The sequence below is a fragment of the Cervus canadensis genome, chromosome 3 (genome assembly GCF_019320065.1).
Source record: "Cervus canadensis isolate Bull #8, Minnesota chromosome 3, ASM1932006v1, whole genome shotgun sequence".
NCBI classification, from domain to species: domain Eukaryota; kingdom Metazoa; phylum Chordata; class Mammalia; order Artiodactyla; family Cervidae; genus Cervus; species Cervus canadensis.
The window spans coordinates 98,356,866-98,383,347 of record NC_057388.1 but is presented as its reverse complement, the minus strand read 5'-3'; the positions used below and the strand labels follow the sequence as shown (position 1 = coordinate 98,383,347).

At 48.3% G+C, this 26,482-nt stretch overlaps 1 protein-coding gene across 2 annotated transcripts in view; it reads left to right on the top strand.

Annotated features, from left to right (window-relative positions):
• DENND2A (DENN domain containing 2A) overlaps window positions 1-26,482 on the top strand; it is a 98,253-nt gene that overhangs the window by 65,822 nt on the left and 5,949 nt on the right. For both annotated transcript variants that reach the window (XM_043463877.1, XM_043463879.1), the window contains 7 exons: window positions 4,068-4,177; window positions 5,407-5,476; window positions 6,576-6,653; window positions 9,809-9,949; window positions 11,314-11,462; window positions 24,084-24,261; window positions 26,000-26,041. In XM_043463877.1, coding sequence (XP_043319812.1) covers window positions 4,068-4,177; window positions 5,407-5,476; window positions 6,576-6,653; window positions 9,809-9,949; window positions 11,314-11,462; window positions 24,084-24,261; window positions 26,000-26,041 — 768 coding nt within the window. The remainder of the gene's footprint in view (window positions 1-4,067; window positions 4,178-5,406; window positions 5,477-6,575; window positions 6,654-9,808; window positions 9,950-11,313; window positions 11,463-24,083; window positions 24,262-25,999; window positions 26,042-26,482) is intronic.

The following is a 26,482-nucleotide window of genomic DNA, read 5'->3' as shown; positions in this document are numbered from 1 at the left end:
TGCGGATTTGGCTTTGCCATATGTTAAAGTGAAAGTCACTCAGTTGTGTCTGACTCTGCAACCCCATGAACTGTAGCCCACCAGGCTCCTCTGTCCATGGGATTCTCCAGGCAAAAATACTGCAGTGGGTAGCCACTCCCTATTCCGAGGGACCTTCCCCAGGGATCAAACCTGGGTTTGCATTGCAGGCAGATTCTTTACTGTCTGAGCCATCAGGGAAGCCACCCCATATTATTAATCACGGTTCCTAAAATGAAATGGCGCACAATAAAGCCTAAAGTGGCATGGCCTATCATAGATAAGTGATCTGTAGGCTTTGGCATCAGTGATAGAGAGCTTTCATCACTTTCTGATGCAACTCAGCCAGGATTTACTGAGACTCTATTACATTCCAGCTGGTCTCTGCTTGGCCCCAGAGGATTACAAAGATGAGCAGAATGTGTTTCCTGTCCTCAGGGAGCTTACCCTCTGACAGGAGGGCATGAGAGACTCCAGAGACTCAGGAGGTAAAGTGTGCCAGTCTCTGTCCATTGCACACAGTCCAGGTGCTCAGAGATGGGAAGAGTGGAGGGCACTTGTGTCCTGGTCCCCTCAGGGCCTCCCTTCGCTGCCACCACCCAAGCATAACCCCAGCATCTGCCAGGACCTGGCGTCCAGCTGTCCCTCTCCTCCTCCTGAGCAACCCTTCCTTCCGTCCTGCCCACTGGGGACCAGCAGAGCAGTCGCATCCTCGGCTTGGAGTTTAGGACGGAAATATGTGTAAGGGAGATAAGCCATAGGCACCAGCCTTCCACACAGACACTGACTCACTCCCTCCATCTCCTCCAGGGGCGATCCCTGAAAACCTCAGTGCTACTTATGCCCACGTTTAGTTGGGGACCTCACAGAGCAAGGACCAAGACACGAGGGACGGTCGGTCCTCTTGTTTACTTCCCTCGGGGCCGAGCACAGTGTTATACATACGGTGATGCTTAGTGTTCGAGAAATAAAGTCAGTGTCCCATGAATTAATTAATGAACCACCCTACCTATTAAATGCTTGAGTTTCCAACATGGAATCTCCAGCCTCCTAGACATCACATTAAAACTTTTTTTTGAGTGGAAAGTTGCCTAGTCACTGTGGAAAGGGAGACTAATACAGAAATATTTAGAGAAAAAGTCATCTCCAACCCCACAGAGGTCCTTGCTGTTGGCATTCTATTGTCTTTCTCCAGTCTTTTCTCAGAGTAGAATTTTCTTGCAAAACTGAGGTCGGACATTGTGTAATTTCCATGTCATGTTTTGTAAACCTATCATTATTTACAAACATATTTCATACAAATTCTAAAACATCATTTTTGAAATTCCAGAATACTGCATGATGTGGGTATACCCTGATCTATTTAGCAGCTCTCTTTCTGTTGGAAGTGCATCTTGCTGCCAGCTTTTCTTTAGGTGTTTATCTTTAATGTTCTGGTGATCATTCTTTGTAGGCATTTTTGCATGCCAGGCTACTATATATATCTCCTTGCCTTCACCTTCTTCCTCTATCGGAAGCCCCTTTTTCTTCTCCTTTTTCCTCATTTTTAACTCTTTTTCTTGAGTTTTATCCCCCACTCCTATAGGTACCTTGATCAAGGTTTCAACTCCATATTTGTGCACTAGCAATCATGCCTGCCATATTCTATTAAAATGCTTGACACCTCACAGTTATCTTTCATGACACCTCACAGAGATCAGGCTGTTTCCCAGCCATCTGCGATTGATTGTATTTGTAAGAGAGCTCTCTGTGCGTCTCTTCCTGTAAATGTGCTCCTGTGTGTGTCCGAGCATGTATGTGCACATATGGGTTGATAACTCGTATGTTGATGACAGTGTGTATGTGCATACATGTGTATGTGTATATCTGTGGGTGTCGTGCATGTGGTCCAAGGGCAGGTGTGTTCAGGTGGTGACTGGGCCATGTTGAAAGCACTGGAACTCACTTTCCTATAAGGCTTGCTCTTCAGTTCTCTAATTAATGCTGTTTCCACTATGGGAAAATGTCATTGTTCCTTCCTTTTGTATTATTTGTTGTTTGGGATCCATCACTCTATGGTGATTAACGATCCCTTCCAACAACTACACCCGGCTGATATTTCCTTCTTTGCAAGACTGTCCGAGGGTAATCAAAAACTATTGCTTTGGCAACAGTCTGAGCTAGTGAATTGTCAACTCAAAGACCGTTCCAGTGCCAGTTGGAATCTTCTGAGTCATGGATGGAAGAAAGAACCATTATACAGTAAAGAAAGAGTGACTACTTATTCTGAAGAAGACTGAAGAACAATTAATGACTGGCTTCAAGTCTACATATGGTGACTGTGTTTCATTCATCGATAGTTGTCTCAAGCATTAATATTATATTAGTAGCAGCTTTAGTTAAATTTGATCTGGCCAATAAGGATCATACTAGAAGTGGGTTTTCAAGTTGAAAGCCATCAGCCCAATGTTCTATTCCTTTGGATGCTCTCTTCAGAGACCTCTTCTCTCTGATGTTTCATGGCCTTGGGAAGGCTTGTAGATCCTCTGTGAAGGAGTCCCATTGGCCAACAGACCTCAGAAACTGCAAGACTGGTTTAAGGTGGTGCTGTGCTGTTATTTCACTCGTGTCCGATTCTTTGCAACCCTGTGGACTGTAGCGTGTCAAGGTCCTCTGTCCATGGGATTCTCTAGGCAAGAATGCTGGATCGGGCTGCCATTTCCTTCTCCAGGGGATCTTCTTACCCAGGGGTCATACCTGAGTCTCTTAAAAAGTCTCCTGCTTTAGCAAGCAGGTTATTTACCACTAGGGCCACCTGGGAAGCCCAGGTTTAAGGTGGAGGCCAATGGAAAGATATGAGAAATAAGAAATTATGGACAATAGTATAGAAAGACTTTAAGTTAGATGTTACAGTTTCCTAATTTTAGAAATTCACACTCCACTCAGTTCAAGTAGCTGATATTTTAGGTGACTGAAGGCAATTTTATCATGGTTTATTTTTTCTTTAACTGTTTATAAGGAAAATGTAACAAGTGTAAACCTATCAACAACAACACAACAGAAAGCCAACAATTCTTCCCAGAACTTTAGAAGTACCAATTTATACGCAAACTATGCTAATTATAAACTATTTTTTTTCCCCAAACTTTATACCTAGGTATAGAGTGCCTTTTTTTTCCAGTTGAGGCAAAAAAAAACACATGGCATAAAATTCAGCATCCCAACATCTCCAGGTGTATAGTGCAGTGTGGTTAACTACAGGTGCATTGCTGTCCAACAAATTCCCCAGAATGGAGTGCTTTTTAAAGCAGATACCCATTCAGACACAGAACAAGCAGAGTCACGACTTTAAATATAATCTCTAAGTCCAGACTTCATCCATTCATTCCATTTTGAAGTGAGATGATATTCCTACAGTCTGTGATGTGTCAGATAAATCAGAGAGCAAGAAGTCAGAGATTAAGATCATTTTGAGTCTTTCCTAGATTCCATTCTAGCTGTGTGATCATGGACAAAACACTTAACTTCTCTGGGCTTATTTCCTTCTCTCTAAAAGTCAGCCTGGCATCTAGTTTTCCTTTAGTTCTGATATTCCTTTAGTCCTGAAATGAATTAAATTTCACTGTATAACGTAATTTAGCTGGATGGATTCACTAAGAAGGGCTGTAAAACATCTCAGCCGAGATCGAAGAGGGCCGGCTTTGCCTGGGTCCAGACCTCAGAAGAATAGATTTGCGGCTCTGCCTTGCAGATTTGTGAGTCTCTGATTCGGAAGCCATTGCTATGACAGCTCTTCCTTATTGATTAAAATGCTTATATTTCAGACTGTTAGGCATAGAGAACATTTCTCTAAAGCACGCTGTTTTCTTCTCCTTGCTCCCGCGTAAGACTGTAGTTGACACTACCCTGAGGGAGAAAATAGCTTAAGCCTGAGCTGCAAGCCCTCCTCAGCGTGGAGGTTAAGGCGACAGTTATGACTTCAGGGCCGTGGGGGCTGTGCGCCTGTCGAGCATCTGTCTTGCTCACGCCGGGGCTTATTCTCCAACCTCCTCTCGCCCTTCTCCCTGCAGCTGGAAAGGTCGTTCAAGTTCATGAGGGAAGCTGAGGACCAGCTGAAGGCTATCCCCCAGTTCTGTTTCCCCGACGCCAAGGACTGGACTCCGGTCCAGCAGTTTACCAGGTATGTGCTGGCGTCTCCCCACCCTCCCCCCACCCCGCCAAGGCTAAAGTGAGAGCTCTAGAGAGGTCGTCGACGGCAGACCCCGCACGTCAGTCAGTCCTCCTGGAAAGCAATCCTGACGGACTCGAGTGTGTAAATTTCCCCCACGAGTGTTTGTAAAGCATGCCTGAAGACAAGACTCATTTTGCCAAATGTGCAGGTTCCCAGACCTCCCACTCCATCTTGGAATGTGTTTCATAAGCTGACATGATGGGCAATAAGGTAATTTGTAGTGTAAGAAGACCTTGTCCAGTGCTGTGAAAATACTTCTTCAGCAACACATCCAGCCGTTACTCAGATTGTGATCAAGTTTACGTTTCTGCTTTTAACCCATGTTGTTGGGTGGAAATATTTTATCAGAGGTCTCAACAACTGACCAAACTCAGGAGGCTCCAAATCCTGTGTTCGAGAGACACTGAGTACCTTGAAGTTGGTCCAGCAGTCTTTAAGGACTGTCGCAGCCTCGGTACCCAGGAGAGATGCCCCATGGGCATGCCCTTCCAAGAAGGGCACCACCACTGCCTACTGCTACCCAGCTCCCCCCACCCCCGCCCCCCAGTCTTGAGTCACTCCCGGGCTCACCCCAGGAGAGGACCAGTGACCACTGTGTCTGTTCGATGGGATGGCCCAGGTGATAGGATTATATGAGGGCTGAGGGTGGAAAGAAAAGTCCTCACTTCCTCTCAGGACACAGCGACACTTGAGATCCCCGTGTCCCTGAAAGAGACTCTGGAGCCACAGCCCAGAGATGGACGGGTGGGACAGGGAGCTGCGCTTTTTGACAGCCTCCTCCTGAACGTCCCCTGGTGGCTCAGCACAATGTGACTTTTGTTCTGTTTTGTAACACACTTCCTCTCCTTTTTCCAGTTGCTTTAGATGTAAAGTTAGGTTGTCTATTCGATGTTTTTCCTGTTTCTTGAGGTAGGATTGTATTGCTATAAACTTCCCACTTAGAACTGCTTTTGCTGCATCCCATAGGTTTTGAGTTGTCCTGTTTTCACTGTCATTTGTTTCTAGAAATTTTTTTACTTCCCTTTTGATTTCTTCAGTAACCTGTTGGTTATTTAGAAACGTGTTGTTTAATCTCCATGTGTTTGTGTTTCCTACAGTTTTTTTCTTGTAATTGATATCTAGTCTCATAGCACTGTGGTCGGAGAGTAACACATTCCCTTTCATTTTCCCAACCACAGTGAAACATTCTCCTTTGTCTTAACTGGAGAAGATGGGAGCAGAAGGTTTGGTTATTGCCGAAGACTGCTGGTCAGTACCCCCTGTTCTCGGGCGGCGAGAGCTCCGTGCGGAGCCCCCACTGGCTTCCTAGGGCCTCATTCTCCACAGGCCACAAGAGAAGGACAGTATGTGGAGCAAGTTCGTCAGGGCCGTTAAACACAGGGAGGAGTGTTTGGGGGTCCACATGAGCCTCACTGTGGATGGAAACACTGTCTGCCCCCCTTGGAAAGAAAATTCTTTCTCCACTGTTTTCCCTGCCAAATAAATGACCATCCTCCCTTAAGGCAGGTGTCCTCTCTAATAAAGTGTGCTCAACAGACTCTGAGAGCTTACAGAGAGCTTTCATAATAGTGGTAAGGGCCAAAGAAGGATGGTTTTACTGTTCATGACACAAATAATTTAAGTGTTTCCTTCAGAACATGAACCTTTAAAAGTCAGACACTTACTTCAGTGAGATCATGCCAAAACATTTTAGAACTTGTCTTTTTGAGGCCCATTTTTGGGAATACCTTCAGTAGTGGCAAATCATTTTCCACTGAGAGCATATTTTAGTCTTATTATACACAGGCTAATATAGTCAAGAATAATGTGTGGCACATAGTGGCTGCTCAGTAAATATTTGTTGAGTTAGTGAATAAAAAAAGTATGGATAATAATTGAAAAAGTTAAGTGGGATAATAAATTCTGTTACTATAATTACTTTGGAGTTTAAGTTTTGAGATTGTTTTCCTTTTTTGTTTTGAAAATTAATAGTTTCCAAAAAGGGTTTTTAGAAATGATTTCTCATTTGGAGTTCTTATAATTTATAAGGAATAAATAATTTCCTTGAGAAAAACCACAGTGATATGAATAAACAAGATTCCTCATTTTATGGTTCTGTAGGCCACATTGAGCACCTACTGTGTGCACAGAACTCTTGATTTGGTCCCTTTAGGAGAATTTTAACACATGTCTACATAACCAGAAGTGGTTCCACCTGTAAGACGGGGTATTGGTAACTGCTTACCTTCTTGATTTTCAAAAACTCTGGTGTGTGGAAACAGTTGGCACCATGATAAAAAACATCTGGGGTCTTTCCTCCCCTGAGATTGGTCACACTCATAATCTCCTTGTGTTTCACTCCCAAAAGCCTGGTGGCAAAGGAAAGCGTCTCCCCGAAGTTTACTGCATCGTGAGCCGCCTGGGATGCTTCAGCCTCTTTTCAAAGGTGAGGACTTGGACCCCAGAGAAGGGAGGGAGTGCATGGGAGTTACAGGGCCCAGGAGGACTCAGGAGACACCCCAACTCCCAGGACTTTTTATCTTCTTATTCCTGCACCTGTTTTCCTTGCCACTTCCTCCTCCTCCTTTCCTTGAGCCTCACTGAGATAAAATCACTGGGACAGGAAATGAGTGGATGAAGGTTGTGGCCCAGAAAGTGAGGGAGGGGAAAAGGACAAACTAATTGCAGTTGAGGATGGAGGGGCAAAGGCTCTCCCCAGAATGTTCCATGTGTTTTACCTTCCCTCTCTTACGCATTATCCTTTGTCACATTATGTGTTGTATATGTGTGTGTTGTGTGTGTATCTGTTGTGTGTGTGTGTGTGATTTGTTATTGTAAGACTACTCTAAGTCTGTCAAAGTGAAAGTGAAGGTCACTCAGTCGTGTCCAACTCTTTGCGACCCCATGGACTATACAGTCCACGGAATTCTCCAGGCCAGAATACTGGAGTGAGGAGCCTTTCCCTTCTCCAGGGGATCTTCCTAACCCAGGAATCGAACCCAGGTCTCCCACATTGCAGGCGGATTCTTTACCAACTGAGCTATAGGGAAGCCCTCTGTCAAAATCTTAGTATAATTTGGCCCTCCTTTTTGGAAAATGAAGCAATTTATCAGGATGTAGGGTTTGCCATGGTGAATTGGCTCAGCCACCCCAGTATTCTGGATTGGTGTGTAGGAGATAATTACTATGCTGTCTGATGCCAATCTCAAAATTTAGGTATAACTCAACATTTGTTTCTTCTGTTAACGAGACATAAATATATAATCTATACATGTATTTTAAGTCCTTCAGCACGTATTTCAGTCCGAGCTTTCTTAAGTTCACATAAGCTACATTGCTACATCATGGGCAGAGCAAGCGAATATCCTAACATACTCGTGTGATGCACAATCCTGCATTTTCATGTCAGTTTTGTGACTGGGAATTTTTTAAGAATATAGTATGAATACTTGCCAATGACCACACAGCAAATATTCAGCATAGAACCATAGACAGAGCTTTGGCTAACTGATTCCAAGACCTCAGGCTATTTCTAGGTGAGGGACAAGGACCATGATGGCAAATTGTCCTTTAGTATAGACAAAGGGATAATGGGTAAGAACAGCTCTCAGAATCTCTGAAGAAAGCATAAGTATTGTTGGAATGCTGCTGTCAAACCACAGTGGCTTAAAGCAACTACCATTGACTCCCACGGAGGGGCAGGGCTCTGGGGTTCTGCTCTGCTGGAATTCGTGGCTCACTCACTGTTGTGCTGCCAGTAGGCTGGGGGTTGGCTGGTCCAGGCTGGCTGGGCTGTGCTTCATCTGCAAGTCTGAATGCAGGTCTGTCACCCCTGAGACAGGAAGCAAGCCGTCCTACGCATGCAGAGGGAGGCAAGCAGAAACACGTAAGGCAAGTTTCTGCTTGCCTCCCAAGCTCTGGGCTTAGCACTGGCTGGCACACGGTCACTTCTGCCTCATCCTGCCTGCCCAGTGGTCCTCAACTTTTTTTCATTATTGTTCTAGTGAGCAGCCTTTTTAGATATTTTTTTTTCCTCAATTGCCTCTCCTCCCCGTGAAATTATTTTTAACTTTTTGTCATATTATTTTCTTTTTACTGTGCTAAAACATACATAACATTAACTTAACCATTTCAGTCATTTTTAGGTGTACAGTTGATTGGCATTATGTTTATTCACTTTGTTGTACCACCATCTATCTCCAGAACTCTTTCATTTCTCCCCAGACTAAAATTCAGTGCCCATTAAACACTAACCCTCTGTCCTCTCCTCCCCCAGCCCCTGGCAACCACCACTCTACTCTACTTTCTGTCTCTTTTATGAGTTTGACTCGAGGATCTCATGTAAGTGGAATCATATAATATTTGTCCCTTTTGTGTCTGGCTTATTTCACTTAGCGTTTTCAAAATTCATGCATGTTGTAGCAGGTATCAGTATTTTATTCCATCATATTGAATAATATTCCATTATATAGGTAATACATTTTGCTTATTATTCGTAAGTTAATGTGTGTTTAGGTTATTTCCTTTTTTGGCTACTATGAATAATGCTGCCTTGAGCATTCATGTTCAAGTTTTCGTGTGAACATGTTTTCATTTCCATTGGTTAAATACCTAGGAGTGGATCTGCTGGGTAGTATATGTTTAATTTTTTGAGGAGCCTCCAGACTATTTTCAAAAGAAAAACTTCACTAGTTTACATTTCCATCTGCAGTGTATGAGGGTTCCAATCTCTCCACTTCCTCACCAACACCTGTTAACCTGTTTTTTTTATTACAGTCATCCTAATGGCTGTCAAGTGATATCTCATTGGTTTTTGTTTGTGTTGTCCTAATGGCTTCCCCCCAGAGAAAATTCAGTTCCACAGATATATCACATACCTGTTTATGTACTTTGGCCCCTTGCTGCTGCTGCTGCTGCTAAGTCGCTTCAGTTGTGTCTGACTCTGTGCGACCCCATAGACGGCAGCCCACCAGGCTCCCCCATCTCTGGGATTCTCCAGGCAAGAACACTGGAGTGGGTTGCCATTTCCTTCTCCAATGCATGAAAGTAAAAAGTGAAAGTGAAGTCGCTCAGTCTTGTCCGACTCTTCGAGACCCCATGGACTACAGCCTACCAGGCTCCTCCGTCCATGGGATTTTCCAGGCAAGAGTACTGGAGTGGGTTGCCATTGCCTTCTCCCACTTTGGCCCCTTAGAAGGGCACAAACCCTCACGATACCTAAGTTTTTTCACCAATCCCAAACCAATTTTTGCCTCCTTGTGGGGGCACTATTCTTCCCATGGAGAACATACATTATAGTCAATGTCACAGGGGTATGCAAACTGACAAACAGGACAGTTTTCAAAGTCAAGGGGGCCAGGAACTAGACTTCGCCCTTTAAGTGGGAGAAATTGCAGACTCACATGGAAAAAGAGTGGCTGCAGAGAGGGTGAATCTGGTCTTAATGCACAAGGTGAAAGAGACTGTAGGTTTGGCCTGATGAGGACCCCCAGGCTTCCCCACGGTTCCTCAGCCTCGGTGGCAGGCCCCCTTCATCTGGAAGAGAGCTGCACCTCGAAGCCTGACTTCAGGATAGCTGAGCTGCTTTTCTGTCCCTTACAGATCTTGGATGAGGTGGAAAAACGACGAGGCATCTCTCCTGCCCTGGTCCAGCCTCTCATGAGGAGCGTTATGGAAGCCCCCTTCCCAGCCTTGGGCAAAACCATTGTGGTCAAGAACTTCTTGCCCGGATCAGGAACTGAGGTACGCCGTCGGAGTCCTCTCCTGTCCCAGGGGCGTCTGACAGTGATCGGGTCCCAGTGATCCCACGGGCTGGCTTCAGTGGGCTGTCAGATTCAGTGGTGGCCTCTTGCTCCTCAAGCCGGCCCAGATCATCCATCTGTGAGAGAATCATAAATTCCACCCTAAGTCCAGTCCATCCATTGGTTGCTGGAGGAGAGAACTGTGCCAGGGCAGTGAACATCTTTAGCTTCTCTTAATAGCCCACCACCTTCGTAAATCGTATTTGAACCTTTTTAGGGTTTTGATCTATATCACCGCTACCACTTAATATGCAAAGCAGATTCTTTTCAGGGAAGACAAGCTCAGGTGCTACTTTTTATTCATCCCAGACTTTGAAGTATGTCCCTTTCCTTGGCTGGGTGGGATTTGATACCAGAGCTTGTTTTCATCTTCCTGTCCTTGTATGTGACCCATTTAGCCTTGCGTCTCCAGTTCTAAAGGCCCTCTGAAAAGCAGGTCACCTCTGGGGACAGGGGAGGACAAGGATGTGTCTGGGATATTCTGGAACTGCTCAACTTCCCAGCACAGAGAGCAGCGGTCTCTCTGCTGCTGGAGAATCCTAAACCACCCCATATGGATGCAGGTGACTTGGGCATGGGGAAGTTAACCTTAGTGAGCCCCGCTGTCCAGGCAGCACCAGGCTGGTGCCATGCTGAGAGCAGAAGCCAGGTTCTGCTCGCCACGAAGAGCATGCTCGTGAGTAGTGACTTGAGATGAACTCAGGAACATGCCGACAAGTCCAGAGGGAGGAGATATGTGCACAGTATGCATACAAGCTGAAAGAGCCATCCCTGGGGAGGGGTTGGAACGGGGTCAAGTTCATTAAGAATCGCCTTGTAAAAAAAAAAAAAAACAAAAAAGAATCACCTTGTAGAGGAGGGGAGCCTTGAAAGAAGTGCTTGGAGCTGCTGGTCCCTCTTTGTGAGCCTGTGAGTGCCTTGTGAGATCAGACGCTCTGCTGTGGGACTGCAAGGGACCAGCCCTCAAAACTCCCTTTGGGGGCTCACATGTGTCGTCGATGGGGTGGGAGGGGCGGGCTCGCCATCATGGCCCGAGGGGCTCTGGTTCTGTGTCCTGTCTCCCCAGCTCCACACAAACTACCCTCACATGCAACAGTGAGACTGAGTCCCTACCAAACATACCTCCTTTCCCAGTCTCCCGCCATCTTTCTTTCCCCAGTCCCTCTGGTTTTCCTGTTTTCGTCTCCCTCCTCCCCTGGCAGTGGGCCTCTCTGCTGAGGACCACAGAGCCCCAGGCCTGCCCGGTGCGTGAGAGCCCTGGCTGACCAGGCGGGCCCCCCTCAGGCCGCTCGTGTTCCCCGACAGGTGATTGAACTGTGCCGTCCGCTGGACTCCCGGCTCGAACACGTGGACTTTGAGTCTCTCTTCTCCTCTCTCAGCGTCCGACACCTGCTCTGCGTTTTTGCCTCCCTGCTCCTGGAAAGGAGGGTCATCTTCATCGCAGACAAGCTCAGGTAGCAAACCTTGGCAACTTCCGCTGCAGTGTTTGCACGACGGTCAGTCTCGCACTGTCTCTAAAGTGTTTGCGTGACGGTCAGTCTCGCACGGGGTGGAACCTGTAGCTGGGGATGGCCTGGAGTTCAGAGGCAGCTCCTCTGCGGAAGGAGTGAGAGTCAGCGGCCGCTGAGGCTGGAGGCTTGTGAGGCCCCCGAGTTGTGTAAAGTGGGCTGAGTCTGCCCCTCTGCACTCTGCTCATCTGGTACTTGGCCGGCTGTCCACTCATTCTGCTAGGTGCTGGGCACCCTACCACGTGCTGGGCAAACGGGGAAAAGACAAGCGCTGTGCTTCAAGAGGCCTCAGTCCGGCGGGGGGATGGAGAAGTAAACAGACCACCCAGTACTGTGCTGTAAAGGCCGACTCGAGGCAGAGGGTTCTCATTCGTGGACGAGTTCCCTGCATCTTAAGGCCAAGAGCAAGTAGAAAGCATGTTCCAGGCAAAAGGAGCTGTCAGTACAGCGGCAGGGAGAGGGGAGGCCAAGGGTTCCTTCAGGAACTGCAAGCAGCTCAGTGTGGTGGAACCGAGGGGAGAGCCAGGAACTGGCAGAGGCGGGCAGGGCCCGGCTCCCGGGAGGGCCGCAGGACCAGGCGGGAGGCACAGACAGAGCAGAGGCGTGCCAACAGAATCCACGCACAGAGACCCGCAGCCCAGCAGGGTGCACCCACATCCCAGGGGTCACATTCGGTAACTGGCAAAGTCCAGGTCACGAATCAAAGAAGATCCTGAAGAAGATGCAGATAAGGGTTGGGGTTAATTCTGAACTTTAAAAAAAAAAAAAGAAAAAAAAAAGAATTCTTGGCATTTTCATCATTTCAAATCAGAGCCTTCCTCACTTTGGAACTGAGGGCGCAGAGGCGCAAGTGGTGGCTGCTGCTCCAGGGAGGGCTGAGACGTGGGTCCTGGCTCGAGATGAGCCGGCCAAGCGGGAGGGGCCAGCTGAGAGTCCATCTGGAAGGAAGCCGTGCCAAAAACATGTAAAAATCGGTTTGGAGAGGAAATAATGACTCTCGACTCTAGAAGACAAAAGGGAAGAAGAAGAAAAGGGAAGGAAGAGTGCAAAGGACAAAGCGTGTGAATGTGGGGTCCGTCCAGAGGCGTGGTGGGAGATGGAATCCAGCCCTGTCTCCACCGCAGCCCATCTGGTCACCTTGCTCACGCTCGGTCACTGGACCGCAGCCACTGGGCTCCTCCTAGGCTGCCCCCGGCCTGCCTGAGAGTCAGCTATTCACGTTCAATGTCACAGTTATTGTACTCTCTGAGCACTCTTGTCGGCAGGCCCTGCCTCTAGCCTGCAGCTGGTGCTGTGGGCAGCTCTCCAAGATCCCCGGGCACTGGGGGATTCAGACCAGAGAGTTCTCAAGGTGGGGGCCTGCAAGCTGAGGATGAGGAATAACCCTTCCGTGACCAGGATCAGATTTCACCAGTGCTCTAGTGACTCTCTGTATTCTCTGGAAGCCCCACCATCCCCCAGTCTCCACCATATTTTTAGTTGTAGGATTCTCAGGCTTTCCTTGGGAGGAGGGGAAAGTGATGGATCTCCGAAAGACCCAGGTCAGGAGTGGAAGGCCCTCCAGGGAGTGAAGATGGGGCAAACAGCCCCGAGGGATGCTTGCTTCTGATTTAAAGATGTCAGGCTCAGGAAGGGTCCAGCCTGCCCAAGTATCTGAGAAGATGGACGTGACTCAAGAGGAGCAGGGGACCAGGGCCTGTGGCCCCCTACTCTAACCCAGGCTTTCTTCAGGCGGGAAGGAGAAGGGATAATATCATCTATTTTTCTCAAAAAGGGACAATGAAAAGAGAAGGTGGGAACAGAAAGGGAGGGAGCCACATCAAAGACAGAGGCATAAAAAAAAAAAAAAAAAGACAGAGGCATCCCTGAAGGGCAGCAGTGGGCATATGTCAGAGGCTTTGGGTGCCAAGACACCTGGAAGGGCTTAGGACAGAGACCTCTGGGGAAGGACTTGGCCACTCCACCGTGTCCCTGGAGAGACTTCTGGGTTGACAGGTGGGACTCACACAGAGCTGTTGTCATGAGAGACAATGAAAGGAACCCCTCCCTGAGCATGGGGCCTGCGCACTGCCGGGTATTGTTCAGTCCTCCCATCCCCCTCCACTCCTGCCCTGGCAGGAGACAAGTCACTGCAGTGGTCTGATTGGAGGGACTTTGGGGTTTCTGTCATCACCCTGCCTCCCAGGGTGCCTGGCACTCTGCCCTGAGAGATTTAGTCTCTTGGAGCAGCAAACACCCACAAGAGGGTAAGATGCCAGCCGTGGCCGCAGGACGCTGTTCTTGCCGTAAGGCTGTTACTGCCCACTGGCTGTTTTCTTTTGCAGCAGCTGCCAGCCGTGGGGCACTGAGGAGGTAGGATTTTTGTCGGGTGGGGGCGCGGGGATGTGGATAACTTGGGTGCCCTCTTTGGATCCGGAGCCAGTGTGTGCATGTGCACGCATGTGTGTATGAAATACCGAAATTACATTGCAGACCCTTTACGACATTCAGGCTGACACGTCCCATCCCATGGGAGGGGACTTCCCAGCCAGCAGGGAGGCCTGAACATCCTCAGCTGCTGGCCCTGGGTTTCCTCATTTAGGAAACAAGGGCTCCTCCATGCCCAGCCACTCAGAGCTCTGAATTGCTAGGGCTCCGGTGTCTCATTGTCCCCAGAAGTAGCCCGTGATTGTCCCATTACAAATGGCTTCAAGTGTTCTCTCTCTCGCTCAATAAACTTGCTTTTCAGCCAGCACTAGTTAAGTGCAGATCTGAAGAGGCTGGAAAAGAGAGAAAGGCCCTGAGAGCGCTGAAGCAGAAGGCACAGTGTGCGTGAACCTAATGCGAACAGCAGCAGCGGAGCCCTGAGGGAGCCCAGGAGCCAGCTGCCCTGGGCCGGGCTCCTCCGTTCTCTCAGCCTCTCGAGAACTCCATCAGTTCGGTTCTGTTAGCAGGAGACTAACTTGCCTGGAAAATCCCATGGACAGAGGAGCCTGGTAGGCTACAGTCCATGCGGTCACAAAGAGTCGGACACGACTGAGTGACTTCACTAACTAACTAAGTTAGTGACTTCACTAACTAACTAATAAAGTGACTAAGTGAAGTCACTTTGCTCAAGGAAGGGGTCAGTGGAGAGCTGGGATCAGACAGGGGTAGCTGGCTGCAGAGAAGACGAGGGGGCGAGCAGGCCACCGTGGTCTGGGTGGGGTGGAGGAGTATCTGTGAGGCTGTCTGTCTACACAGATACATAGGGACAGTCTTTTTATTTTTTTTATTTTTTCATTTATTTTTATTAGTTGGAGGTGGGACAGTCTTTTTAAAAACGTGCTGTCACAACCTGCTCTGTGCTTGGCAGGCCAGCCAGAATTGTCTCCTGAGGAAGCTCAGACATCTGTGCTTTTCTCTCCAGGGCCCACCCCCACCCACCCTTCCAGCCGGGACCCCCGTGAGGCAGGTGGCTGAGGGAACCTCCAGAGTCTCTCCTAGCTCTGACCTTCTCTGAGTCCGTGGGCTGGGGTGCCCCAGGTGTCTGCCACATCCCTTGATCTCTGCCCACCCATCAGTCTTGGTCCCAGACCTGCTGAAGTACCCTGCCCCCATTCCTGACCCAGGACTCATCCGTCTCAGGCATCCTGTGCTTTCCAGTGTCCCAGGGGACAACCACCTCCTCTGCCCAGCTGTGTGATTCCCATGAGACCCCTTCAGCTCAGATGCTCTGGGATTCCGCCCTCACGTGGCCCACTACTCTCCCAGGGGGTCTGATTCAGTAGAAACCATCTCGATAGCATTTTCCTGAGAGTGCTTCTAAATGTAGGCACTTCAGGATGGTGAGGTGCTGAGGAAACTAATTGTGAGTGCCCTTCTAACACCCCACTTAACCTTATCTGGGTTGAAGATAAATAAATATACCCCATGTTACAAACCCACTCTCCGACTCCCAGGCCTCTGTGCTAGCCTTTGTTCAGAAGTCAGGGCACCATCTGTACCTCCTCTTGCAGCTTTAAGTGCTTGCTTCTGAGGGGGCCTCAGCGCAGCCTCCTCTTTAGGGGTCTCTCTGACCCTCAGACTTACCCCCTCCCCTAACAGAGAGCCCACACAGGAAGTCTGGCTCACCTGTGAAACAGGGACCTAGCTAATGATCAGAGCCCAGCAACACCGCCAGAGAACATGGTGCATGTGAAGTTACTGAGTGAGAAAGCCAGAACCCATGTTCTCTTCTCCAGCCTGCTCCACCTAAGGGGTTCCTCTGGGAGGAATCAGCCTCCACCTACTCCTGATTTTGGGGAAAGTAGCTCTAGGGAACTGAAGCATTCTTCAGCTCGGCCATGACAAACCAGTGGCTGGCTGCAAGTCGTCTGACCTGGAAGTCTCTGAAGAAAGCCTTCAGCCTAAGTTCAGCCAGTGCTTTCACCCTCACCAGCGGGCACCACTCGCTCTCTACGGGCTGTGCATGCCCTGATTTCTAGCCCTGCTCAGCTGGAAGTAGAAGTAGGCTGCCGCAGGTTCCCATCTGTAGCACCCCATCTCCTCAAGGCCATGGAGCAGGGCATGAGAATAGGGCACGCCGCAGGCTCAGTGAGCGGCCCCGTGACATCCCGGGGAGAACGTCAGCCTGCCAGAGGCCTGTGGTCGCTGCCACCAGCACCCTCCCCCCACACAAGTCATTTCCTCATCGTTGGAAGTGCGTCTGCCCACTGCAAGAGGAAATTGCTGGGAGTTGTGGCAAATATTGTATGAGTTATAAAAGGGTTTTAAGTGGAGCCAAAAATCTATCAAATTTAGAATAACATTCTTGCTCCGTTTCATCTTTACGGTGGACGTTGAGTGTTTCTTAAGGCTCTGTCAAGCCAAAGTTTAGCAGATGGGAAAGAAAGAATGTTGTTGTGATCGCTTGTTCTGTTGTCATAACAACCTAAATAAATATTTTCCTATACCCCTTTCCTCATTTCCCTGATGATAAACATTTTGTTTTTTCGTTTATTAATTTCAGTTCCCAAGCTTTTGGCCAAATCTACACACTAGGCTGAATAAGAGAATCAGAGCTGCACGTAAACAATTTGTGTAAAAGTTTTAGGCAGGACGATGGTTTTTAATATTCAAGAAACTTACTTATCTTTCCGTAGTGCATTCACACCAGAAGCTAAATGACAGACTTATAGCTCATTAGCTAGAAGTGGGACTGGGTGGTCCAATCTGGACAAATAGTAGAACTTGAACCTTGGCCTTGACATGGAGTGACTACACAAATAAGTCCATGTGTAGCTGTGCACCTTCATCTTGTTGTGTGTTCCTTTTACCTCATTTTTAATCAGTTTCTGTAGGCTTAAATGAGGCCCCGTATCCTGTCTCAGTCAGTTGCATCGTAGTGTTTCAATAAAAGGTTGGGTTTGTGGCACACCCTCTCCAGGCAAGTGAGCTTGCCAAGGGCTACTTGAGGGTGTGAGTAGCCACCATCTTGGTGGTCCAACATCTAGAGTACTACTTCAGAGGTCCTCGTGAAGCTAACAGGGAGATACCTGTGTTTTAGTTCAGCAGAGTGCTATGAAAATGCCATCAGACTGATTACACATTAAGTATTAACTACCTTTCTTTTTTTTGCCTATGAACACCAAGATAACTTTGAAGCAAGGTTTAGACAATAGCATAGCCACAAATTGACTCCAAACCCATCACCAACAGAATCTCGGATATATATATACTCCAGCTCTCTTCTGGAGTCAGGTCCCTCCAGGCTGTGCTGGCTCTAAGTGTAGTCCTTCGGGGGCTTACTGCGGCCACCTAAAAACTCTCCAACACTGTATCCACTAATTCCTCGGAATGAGATGTCACCTTGCTTTTCTGTCCTGTTTCCATCAGTGAGCTTTAGAATTACCCTCCAGGCCTGCGTTTTTTTCAGTGTCAGTTATTTTCAGCTCCTGGCTCCTACCTCCAGTTCCTGGCTTTCTCTCTCTCTCTCTCATAGTTCATAGTTGGCAGACATTAAAGCTGGAACACCCACTTTCCTTATGTTACAGATGAGGAAGCTGAGGCCTTGGAGAAGAGCTTTACCTGAGATCACACAGAGAGTAGCAGACCCAGTTTTGTTGAGGTCCAGCCTGGGTTCTTTTTTAACTCGGTGACACATTTCTTCAGGGTCTGAAAGTACAGTAATGGAAGCATGGCAGCCACCTCCCACTATGTCTCAGCAGGCCCCAGACCACATCAGATCACTGCTCGCTCTGGTTCCTGGGAATCACGCACAAAGAGAGAGATCCTTTGCCTGCAATCCTAAAGGATGCTGATGGACTCACTCCGCAAATTCCTGGGGTCTCTCCAACTCTGGAAACTCATCCTTCACTTTTCTGGTAGCGTCTTAGAGAAAGCTCTGTGCTTGACTCTTTCTGGTTTCTAGGTGAATTGGGAGGCTGCTGAGCATAGTAATAACTAACTGCAAATTGGGCTAGGACCTTGGTGCTGGGAAAGATTGAGGGCATGAGGAGAAGGGGACGACAGAGGATGAGATGGTTGGATGGCATCACTGACTCAATGGACATGAGCTTGAGCAAACTCTGGAGATGGTGAAGGACAGGAAACCCTGGCGTGCTTCAGTCCATGGAATCGGAAAGAGTCAGACACAACTGACCGACTAAACACCACCACATAGGGCACAAGGGCTTTGTAGCAGCCAGAACTGAAGCGTCTTCTCCAGGAGAATCTGAGTGCTCGCAAGGGTATCCTGGGGTCTCTGGACTAATGTTTCAACCCTCAGGAACCACCACCAAGTAGCAAAGCATTCTGGGACCTGACCCTTCTCCCCTGTGCCCATCTTTTAACCTTGTGGCCCAGCCAACCTCCCACTGAGGCATCTCCGCCCTCCCTGGCTTTTGTGCAAATTGATCACAGCTGCAGGGGGCCAGCATTCCTTTCCTCCACCCCCACTGTAATGCGAGCCAGCTGCCAGGGCTCCCTCCTAGAACTTCCTTCAAATACACCGCCTCTCCTCCAACCAGCAGACGCTACGTAAGGCTCCACATTAAGTGGCAAGAGAGCCTGAGCCGTCGTCCTTAGCATCCCTAGAGCTGTAGACTGTACTTTGCATGTTCCTAAGAAACCACCAGTCCTAGCAGTGCCCACCCCCGTGGAAGCTCCTCTAGCCTTTATGGGTCGGGGAATAAAATCTCAACAAGCTACACTCAGAGTAATCCCTTCTTTCCTCTTCTACCTTTTTTTTTTTTTCAAGATTCACTTATTTTTTGGGTGTGGTGGGTCTTCATTGTTATACGGAGGTTTTCTCTAGTTGCGGCAAACAGAGGCTACTCTCTCATTGTGGTGTGCAGGCCTCTCATTGCAGTGGCTTCCTGTTGTGGAGCACTGGCTCTAGGGCACACGGGCTTCAGTGGTTGCAGCTCTCGGCTCTAGAGCGCAGTCTCAGTAGTTGTAGGTGGTGCACAGGCTTAGTTGCTCTGCGGCATGTAGCATCGGCATGTAGGATCTTCCCAGACCGGGGATCAACCTGGTGTCCTTTGCATTGCAAGGCGGATTCTTAACCACTGAATCACCAGGGAAGCCCCTCTTCTGCCATTTATTTGGAAGGAACAGCTGCCACTTACTGTATTATTTGCAGAATCTGACCTTTCCTTCTCATGTTTCAAGAGGCAGAATTTTGTTTTAGAATATTGGACAGGGCTGGAGAACGAGTGGGATGCGACACTGCCCACACTGCCCGCCTCTCGGGTGGCTCCTGACCCGCTGTGCTGCCCAGGTGCCAGCGAGTGAGGTGGCAGTGGGAACCAGGTGGGAAACATGGGGACGCAGCTGCAACAGCGATCGGACTGTTTAAAAAGCAAACAAGCAAAAAACACCTGTTAGCAGAATCGACAATAGTAGTACCAACCTTCATGGCCAACGGCTGACACAGTTGAGCTGTCATTTGTCCCCATCGAGACTGAGTACGCGACTTAGCGACTAAACAACACAGCAGGCTGAGTACCGGTGTCCCTCAGCTCCCTGCATTCCAGTTAAATGAATGCATTTCTTCTTTCCATGACGTTTCTTTCCCTGCCTTGCGTATCTAGTGCTGGCATTGCTTATCATTGTGCTCTCTACTTGTTCCAACTACCTTCCCTGCCCAGCTGGTTCACACTCACTGCAGCTGAGCCACACACCCTGCCCCCCAGACTCCTGGGCTTCAGCCAGAAATACAAAGTACAGCCGCGCTGGAGAGAAGGGGAGACACTCTGCAGACCTGCTCCCTCCAGGGCTGAGGCCAAAAGAAGGCCGAAGGGCAGGAGGCCATTACTCTGAATTGGTAAAAAAAAGAAAAAAAAAGAAAGAAAATTACGCAGATTTTGTTTTCTTTTTTTTTTAAATTTTTAATTGGACTTTGAAAAAAACTTTTTATTTGGGGTTTTTAGGTCGTGCCACATGGCATGTGGAATGTTAGTTCCCCGACTAGGGATCAAACCCATACCCCCTGCATTGGAAACTCAAAGCCTTACCCACTGGACCTTTGGGGAAGTCCCCAGACTTGTTTTTCTATTGCAGTAATGAAAAAAAAAACAAACCCAAAGGCTTCTGGCTATGCCTCTTCATGCCTCTGCTCCTCAGTCTGCATCCCTTTACCTTGTGCCGTCTTCAGGACTCCTCGCTCCCCACCCTGCCCTCACCCTGGATGCAGAAGTTACTTTAACCTCTTTTAGCCTGGGGTTCACTGTTGTTCAGTTGCTCAGGAGCATCCGATTCTTTGTGACCCCATGGACTGCAGCCTGCCGGGCTTCCCTGCCCTTAACCATCTCCCGGAGTTCTAAAATCGGTTCCAGGTCTAAAATTCTGTGATTCTGTAACTTCCCCGGAGTCAGAAATGCTTAAACCACACCTCTGAAGTGTAAACACACTCTTAAACATAAGTGCCGCATTTTTATTCTCCTTTAGTGACTTGACTAAAGTGCTAACTTGCTTCAGTCATGTCCAATTCTTTGTGAGTATATGGACTGTGGCCAGCCAGGCTCCTCTGTCCATGAGATTCTACAGCCGAGAATAATGGAATGGATTGCCAGGCTTTCTTCTGGGGGATCTTTCCACCTCAAGGATTAAACCCAAGTCTCTCACATCTCTTTCATTGGTAGGCAGGTTCTTCACCACTCGGGCCCCTTGGGGAGCCCTTGACTAAAGTGAGAATTTCAAAAACTTGCTGAAGGAACCATGGATGACAGAGTCCATGACATACACCACTGCATGATCCACTCTTTCTCCAAGTGATATTTAGGAGCTTAATAACAAATGTGCTATAAAAAGAGGTGGATTTCATACACAAGGCTTCCTTCAGAAAATTCCTTCTTAGGATCTCTTTTAAAGAACTCCCACTAGCCACTTGGAAATGAAAGCCAACACCCCAGTAAAAGGTGTAACATATCAAAATTCCACCTCAACCATCACTTTCTACCCACTCCCCACCATACCCCACCCCCAGCTCTCCAGTCAAAATCATTGACTTCCAAGCCTTTTTACTACAGTCCACAATTAGAAATACATTTTATATTCAGACCTAATATACACCCCACATAATACACACATATAGTTATTTACAACTGGGGGAAATGCATCACACTCTTATTTTCTCTTACATTCTTTTTGTTGTAGTTGTTTTTAATGCTGATCACAACCCACTGAAATTATTTCAGGGCCCCCGATGGACTGCAAAATTATAGTCTGCAAAAACCTGCTTTACACATGACTATCCTTGTTTATATTATGATGTCCTTCTAGTTTTCTAAGTCATGACCCATAGTACTTGAGCAGATCAGCTTTGTAGATTGGCCACACACAAATACAGCTTCGTCCTAAAAAATCAAAGTTTTCGAACAAAGTGAATTCAGCACATTCAGTGATCTATAGGTCAAGGAAATTAGACGTAAATGATCAGCAATTCACTAAAAGTATCAACATTCCTGACTTATCTGGTAGAAAGTGATGCCTTAAGAAATAAAGCTCTTATGCTTTTCAAGACAATTTTTTTTTTAAAGTCTTTACGTTTATTGAATCCAGAGAGAAAACAATGATTTACAGAATGGAAAAAAAAAAAGTGTGTGTCATGTCTCAATGCCTTAGGATTTAATTCAACATAATGGATAGGGTTATATTTACAGGTTTAAAAACTACATTTGCTATTATTTTTATAGTGTAACCTAATATTTCAGTTGTGGAAAGAGGTCATTAGTAGTTATTAAAGAGTAAATGGTGATAGTAATAGTTACAACCTCAGAGTGCTATTGAGAGGTGTCTGTTGTTGTTGTTGTTCAGTTGCTAAATGGTGTTCAAGAAGATCTTTTAAAAGGCAGAAATCACTTCACCGCACACTGCTGGCTGAATTATTGATGTTGCTCTCTTGGTATAAGTCCGAACTTTACCTTACTCAGCTATGTCTCACCCTTACTCAGCTAATGAAGGTATTATAGTGATAAAAAACAAAATGTTGGGGTAGCATCTTTCTCATTTTGAGGGTGATCATTTGAAAGAAAACATAAGACCAAGTATCGGTGAAATTTGTGGCTGCTCCACTACTGAGAGGTATCTCATGACCCCAGTGAGTACTAGGAGATTGATTATTTGCTAAGATAGAGAACAGGAAAGTTAGGAGACATACAAATGAACAAGATTCAACATTGCTCTTATTAGGTTCAGCTTCCTTAGTGGCTCAACTGGAAAAGAATCCGCCTGCAATGCGGGAGACCTGAGTTCGATCCCTGGGTTGGGTAGATCTCCTGGAGAAGGGAACGGCTACCCGCTCCAGTATTCTGGCCTGGAGAATTCCACAGACTGTATAGCCTAATAAGTGAAAGTGAAAGTTGCTCAGTTGCTTCTGACTCTTGGCGACCCCAGGGACTGTAGCCCACCAGGCTCCTCCGTCCATGGGATTCTCCAGGCAAGAATACTGGAGTGGGTTACCATTTCCTTCTTCAGGGAATCTTCCTGACCCAGGGATCGAACCCAGGTCTCCCGCATTGCAGGCAGGCGCTTTAACCTCTGAGCCACCAGGGAAGCCTGATGTGCTGAGTACAGAGAAAAGGTCAGACAAGTGATAGACATTCTGAGACCATCATTGTTTATCATCTCAAATAGTTTTGTCATTTTGGTTAGGAGCCCCCAAATGGAAGCAGGATCAAAACGAGGGCTAGTGCATATGTTAAGGATGTCTCAGGGGGTGCTAGATTCATAGGAACTTACTAGATTCAGAGGAATCTAAATGATTTGGGGAAGGTTGCTTTTTTATTGCAGTAAAATATACATAACCATAAATTTTACCATTTTAATAATCTTTAAGTGTACAATTCAGGGGCATTTAGCACATTCACAATATTTGCAACCATCACTACTATCCATTTCCAGAGCTTTTCATCATCTCAACTGTAATTCTGTCCTCTTTAGGCTACAATGTGCCCCTTTCCCTTCCTCCAGCCCCTGCTAACTTCCCTTCTGCTCTGTCTCGATGCATTTGCTGATTCTGATTCCCTCGTGTGACTGGAATCATACAGTACATGTCTCGTTCTGCCTGGCTGAGTTCACTTGCTGGCCAGTATCTTTTAGTCCACTTCTTTTCTTCTTAAGTAAACCAGAGCTAAGTGATTTTTTTGATGGGCTCAGGAAAGTTTTATGGCAACGAGATTATAGGTGTGTGACATCATGGGAATGTAGTAAAGGAGCATTCATCCATCCAGAACTCAGCTTCCTTGCAACTTGACGTGAACAGAGCACAGCTGAGAACCAGGGCAGACATTCAGAAGGTGTCCTAACAAATGCAGTGCTGGTTACAGGGACCCGAAGGTGACCCGGTATACTCTTGGGTGAATCCACTGGGCCCGGTATACTCTTGGGTGAATCCACTGGGCCCTCACTTTTACTATTGCATTAGACACTTCTAACAAGCTGCTAGAGTTTCCAACACCATAACATTTTAGAAACAGCATATCAGGATGAGAGGAGAGGGGAGCCGCTGGGAGCAGGCTCACTTAGTGATAAGAAACGATTTCGAGGAAGAAGAGAAAGCCTGCTCTCACTCATCTTGGAAGCCACCAGTCCTCACTATGCTGCAGCTCTGCAGAAATGATATAAAAGCGATGCTCCCAGGTAATCCACCCGTTCACTGCACAAGCCGAGCCCAAATCCAGGCACGGAGCAAAGCGCTGTGGCTCCCACACAACTGTCAGGCCCAGCGTTCGCCAATACAAGGCTACATTATGATCATCCTGCTTTAAGAGAGTCTCTCGTTAGTTTTCTGTGTTTTGAATTCTGGGCAAGAAGTGCATGAATTCTGCTTTTACACAACCGAGCCATTTGGAGCGGACGGCTGCACCTGAACACTGAAGGATGCTGTCTCCCCCCTCCCCTGCCCTCACCTAGGCGTTCACACTTGGCGGAGAGAACGTGGGTTCCAGTACAAAGCCTCTTCACTGAGAGAAGGAGCACCCATGAGGAAGGAGGCTTTCGTCGTTTGGGGGCTTTCTGTGGGTGGGGTGTGCGAGGGGGCTGGCGTGTGAACCTTTCTCTCTGGGTCTTCGTGGAGGCGGCCCGCCCTCCTGAACCGGCCCTTCCTCCCCTCTCTCCCCGCTGCAGCACCCTGTCCACGTGCTGCCACGCGATGGTGGCGGCCATCTACCCCTTCACCTGGCAGCACACCTACATCCCCGTGCTGCCGCCCGCCATGATCGACATCGTGTGCTCGCCAACGCCCTTCCTCATCGGGCTGCTCACCAGCTCGCTGCCGCTGCTCAGGGAGCTGCCGCTGGAGGAGGTGAGCTCCCTGTGGGGGCAGGGGCGGGGGGAGGGACCGCCTGTGGCTCTGGCAGCAGGCAGGGTCAGGGGGCAGCGGGACCCCACGGCCTTGTCTGTGAGCCAGCACCCCCCCGCCAAGCCAGCTTCAGCAGAACCTCTTGCCTGCAGACTCAGTTTCCCCTCTAAATGAACCTACAGCCGTGGACACCCATTGAGAAGGGCTGCAGTCAGCAATTGGTTGCTGCTATTGAGTCACGTCCCACTTTTTGTGACCCCCACGGACCGCTGTCCATAGGATTTCCCAGGCAAGAGTACTGGAGTGGGCTGCCATTTCCTTCTCCAGGGGAGCTTCCCGATCGTGGGTGGAAAGCTGTGTGTCCTGCATTGGCAGGTGGATTCTTTACCTCTGAGCCGCCAGGGAAGCCCAACCAATGATTTACTAGATTTTAATACACCTCGTCCATAAAGAGCCATGCGCCCTATCCTTCCCCCGTCCACCCCTCCACCATGGGAAAAAAGCACACGAAGAGCTAATGGTAACTGGAAATCATCTCTGGGCCAATAACAAAGTCTTGAGAAGGACTGTGTTCCTATAAGTAGGTCCTTTTTCATATTAGCTAAAAAGGCAGTAACCTAAATGTGTTCAGCGATTGAGTTCTGGATCCAAATGAGAAAAGCCCTGCTTAGCGTCTCTGTGGTTACTGAGTCCCAGCCCCTTCCTCAGACTGGTTTCCGTCTCCAGTACTGAGAGCTTCCGGCAGTCACAGCAGAACCGTGGGGACCAAGTGATGCTGCACAGAACCGCCAGGCCTGCACCCTCCCCGTGTCCCGAGATGCAGCTACTGTAATTGCCCAGGTGGTCCTATAGTCTCGTTAAAGATGAACCAGCCGACTCAGGTCTTTGAGTGTGGGTTTGTGAACTGCAGAGGGTTTTCCTGGGTGCCCTGTGAGCCTGCAGACGGCTCAGTTCCACCCCCGGGAGAGGGTGTGAGAAGGAAGGACAGCCTCTCTCAGCTCCTGGCCCCTGTGTTAGAGCCCGTGGTTCCTGCTCTTGTGGAAACACAGCGGGCACGCAGGCGCCCTGCTCATCCTCCGTCATAGCCAGCGGTCCACACTGTGTGATCCCGTGAGTGGGCGCCTTCCTAAGTTTTGCGCCCTAGGCGCTTCACTTGCCTCTCCCTAGTTGTGGCCCCGGGTCTCAGCCTCACTCTGAGGAAGGAGGACGAGAACCTTGGCTCATGGAAGCCCAGCACCTGCAGCTTGGCTTACTGCCCCGTTGGGTCCAGTCCTCTGGGTCTCTCCCCTTTTATCCCATTAACAGAAATGACAAGACTGAGTGGGTAACTGGGAGGTAGGAGGGGGAGGCCTGGCAGGGGTGGCAGAATCCAGTGGAATGGGAACAAGCTGGGGCTCTAGCCTCTCTCTCTGTCTCAGTGACCCACACACTAAAAAACACTAAAAACAGCGGCTCTGCCTTAGCCAGTCCAGGAACAGGGCAGGAAGTCCAGCCTTTGGCCCACATGTATCCTAGCCTGCGGTTACAGTGTTGAAAGCATGCATGTCTGGAAAGCTTTTTCCCCTCCTCCCCCTTCATCATCTGTGGCTTCAGTGGCAATGTCAGGAAACCATAATTGGCCCACTCCGCCCCCACCCGGCTGCCTCTCTGGGTGCCAAGAAGGAAGAAGGCTAACCGTCCATCTCTATATCCTGGAAGCCCTCCCTGCTGACAGTAACAGTCCCTTTTCCTCACCTCGTAGGTCCTCGTGGTCGACCTCGTCAACAATCGGTTCCTCAGACAGGTGAGTGAGAAGCACCCCAGCTTCAACCCACTGCTGGCTCTGTTGTCACCTCTTGTTGTTTAGAGCTCACCTTTCCAGCTCTGTGGGGGGCCGGGAGTTGCAGAACAGGCCAGCAGGCTGGGGCAGTCCCCGGCCAGGGCCTGACTGCGGACAGCACAGAAGGCAGGGGCCAAAGAAGAGCGGTTTGGACAAACGATCGATTCCCATGGGCTCTGTCACAAAATGGTTTGCTGACAGAATCTTTGTATGGGTTATAACTGTAGACACTTAACCTTTCTCAACATGCCTTTAAATATTTGACAACAAATTTCACGATATAATGTGAAGTGGAAAAATCAGGATAAAAATTATATACATTACTTTGCTGATCTTTTTTTTAAGGATAGAATGAGGGGGGAAAAAAAAGAAATGAGGGGAAAAATACATATATATATAGAAAGA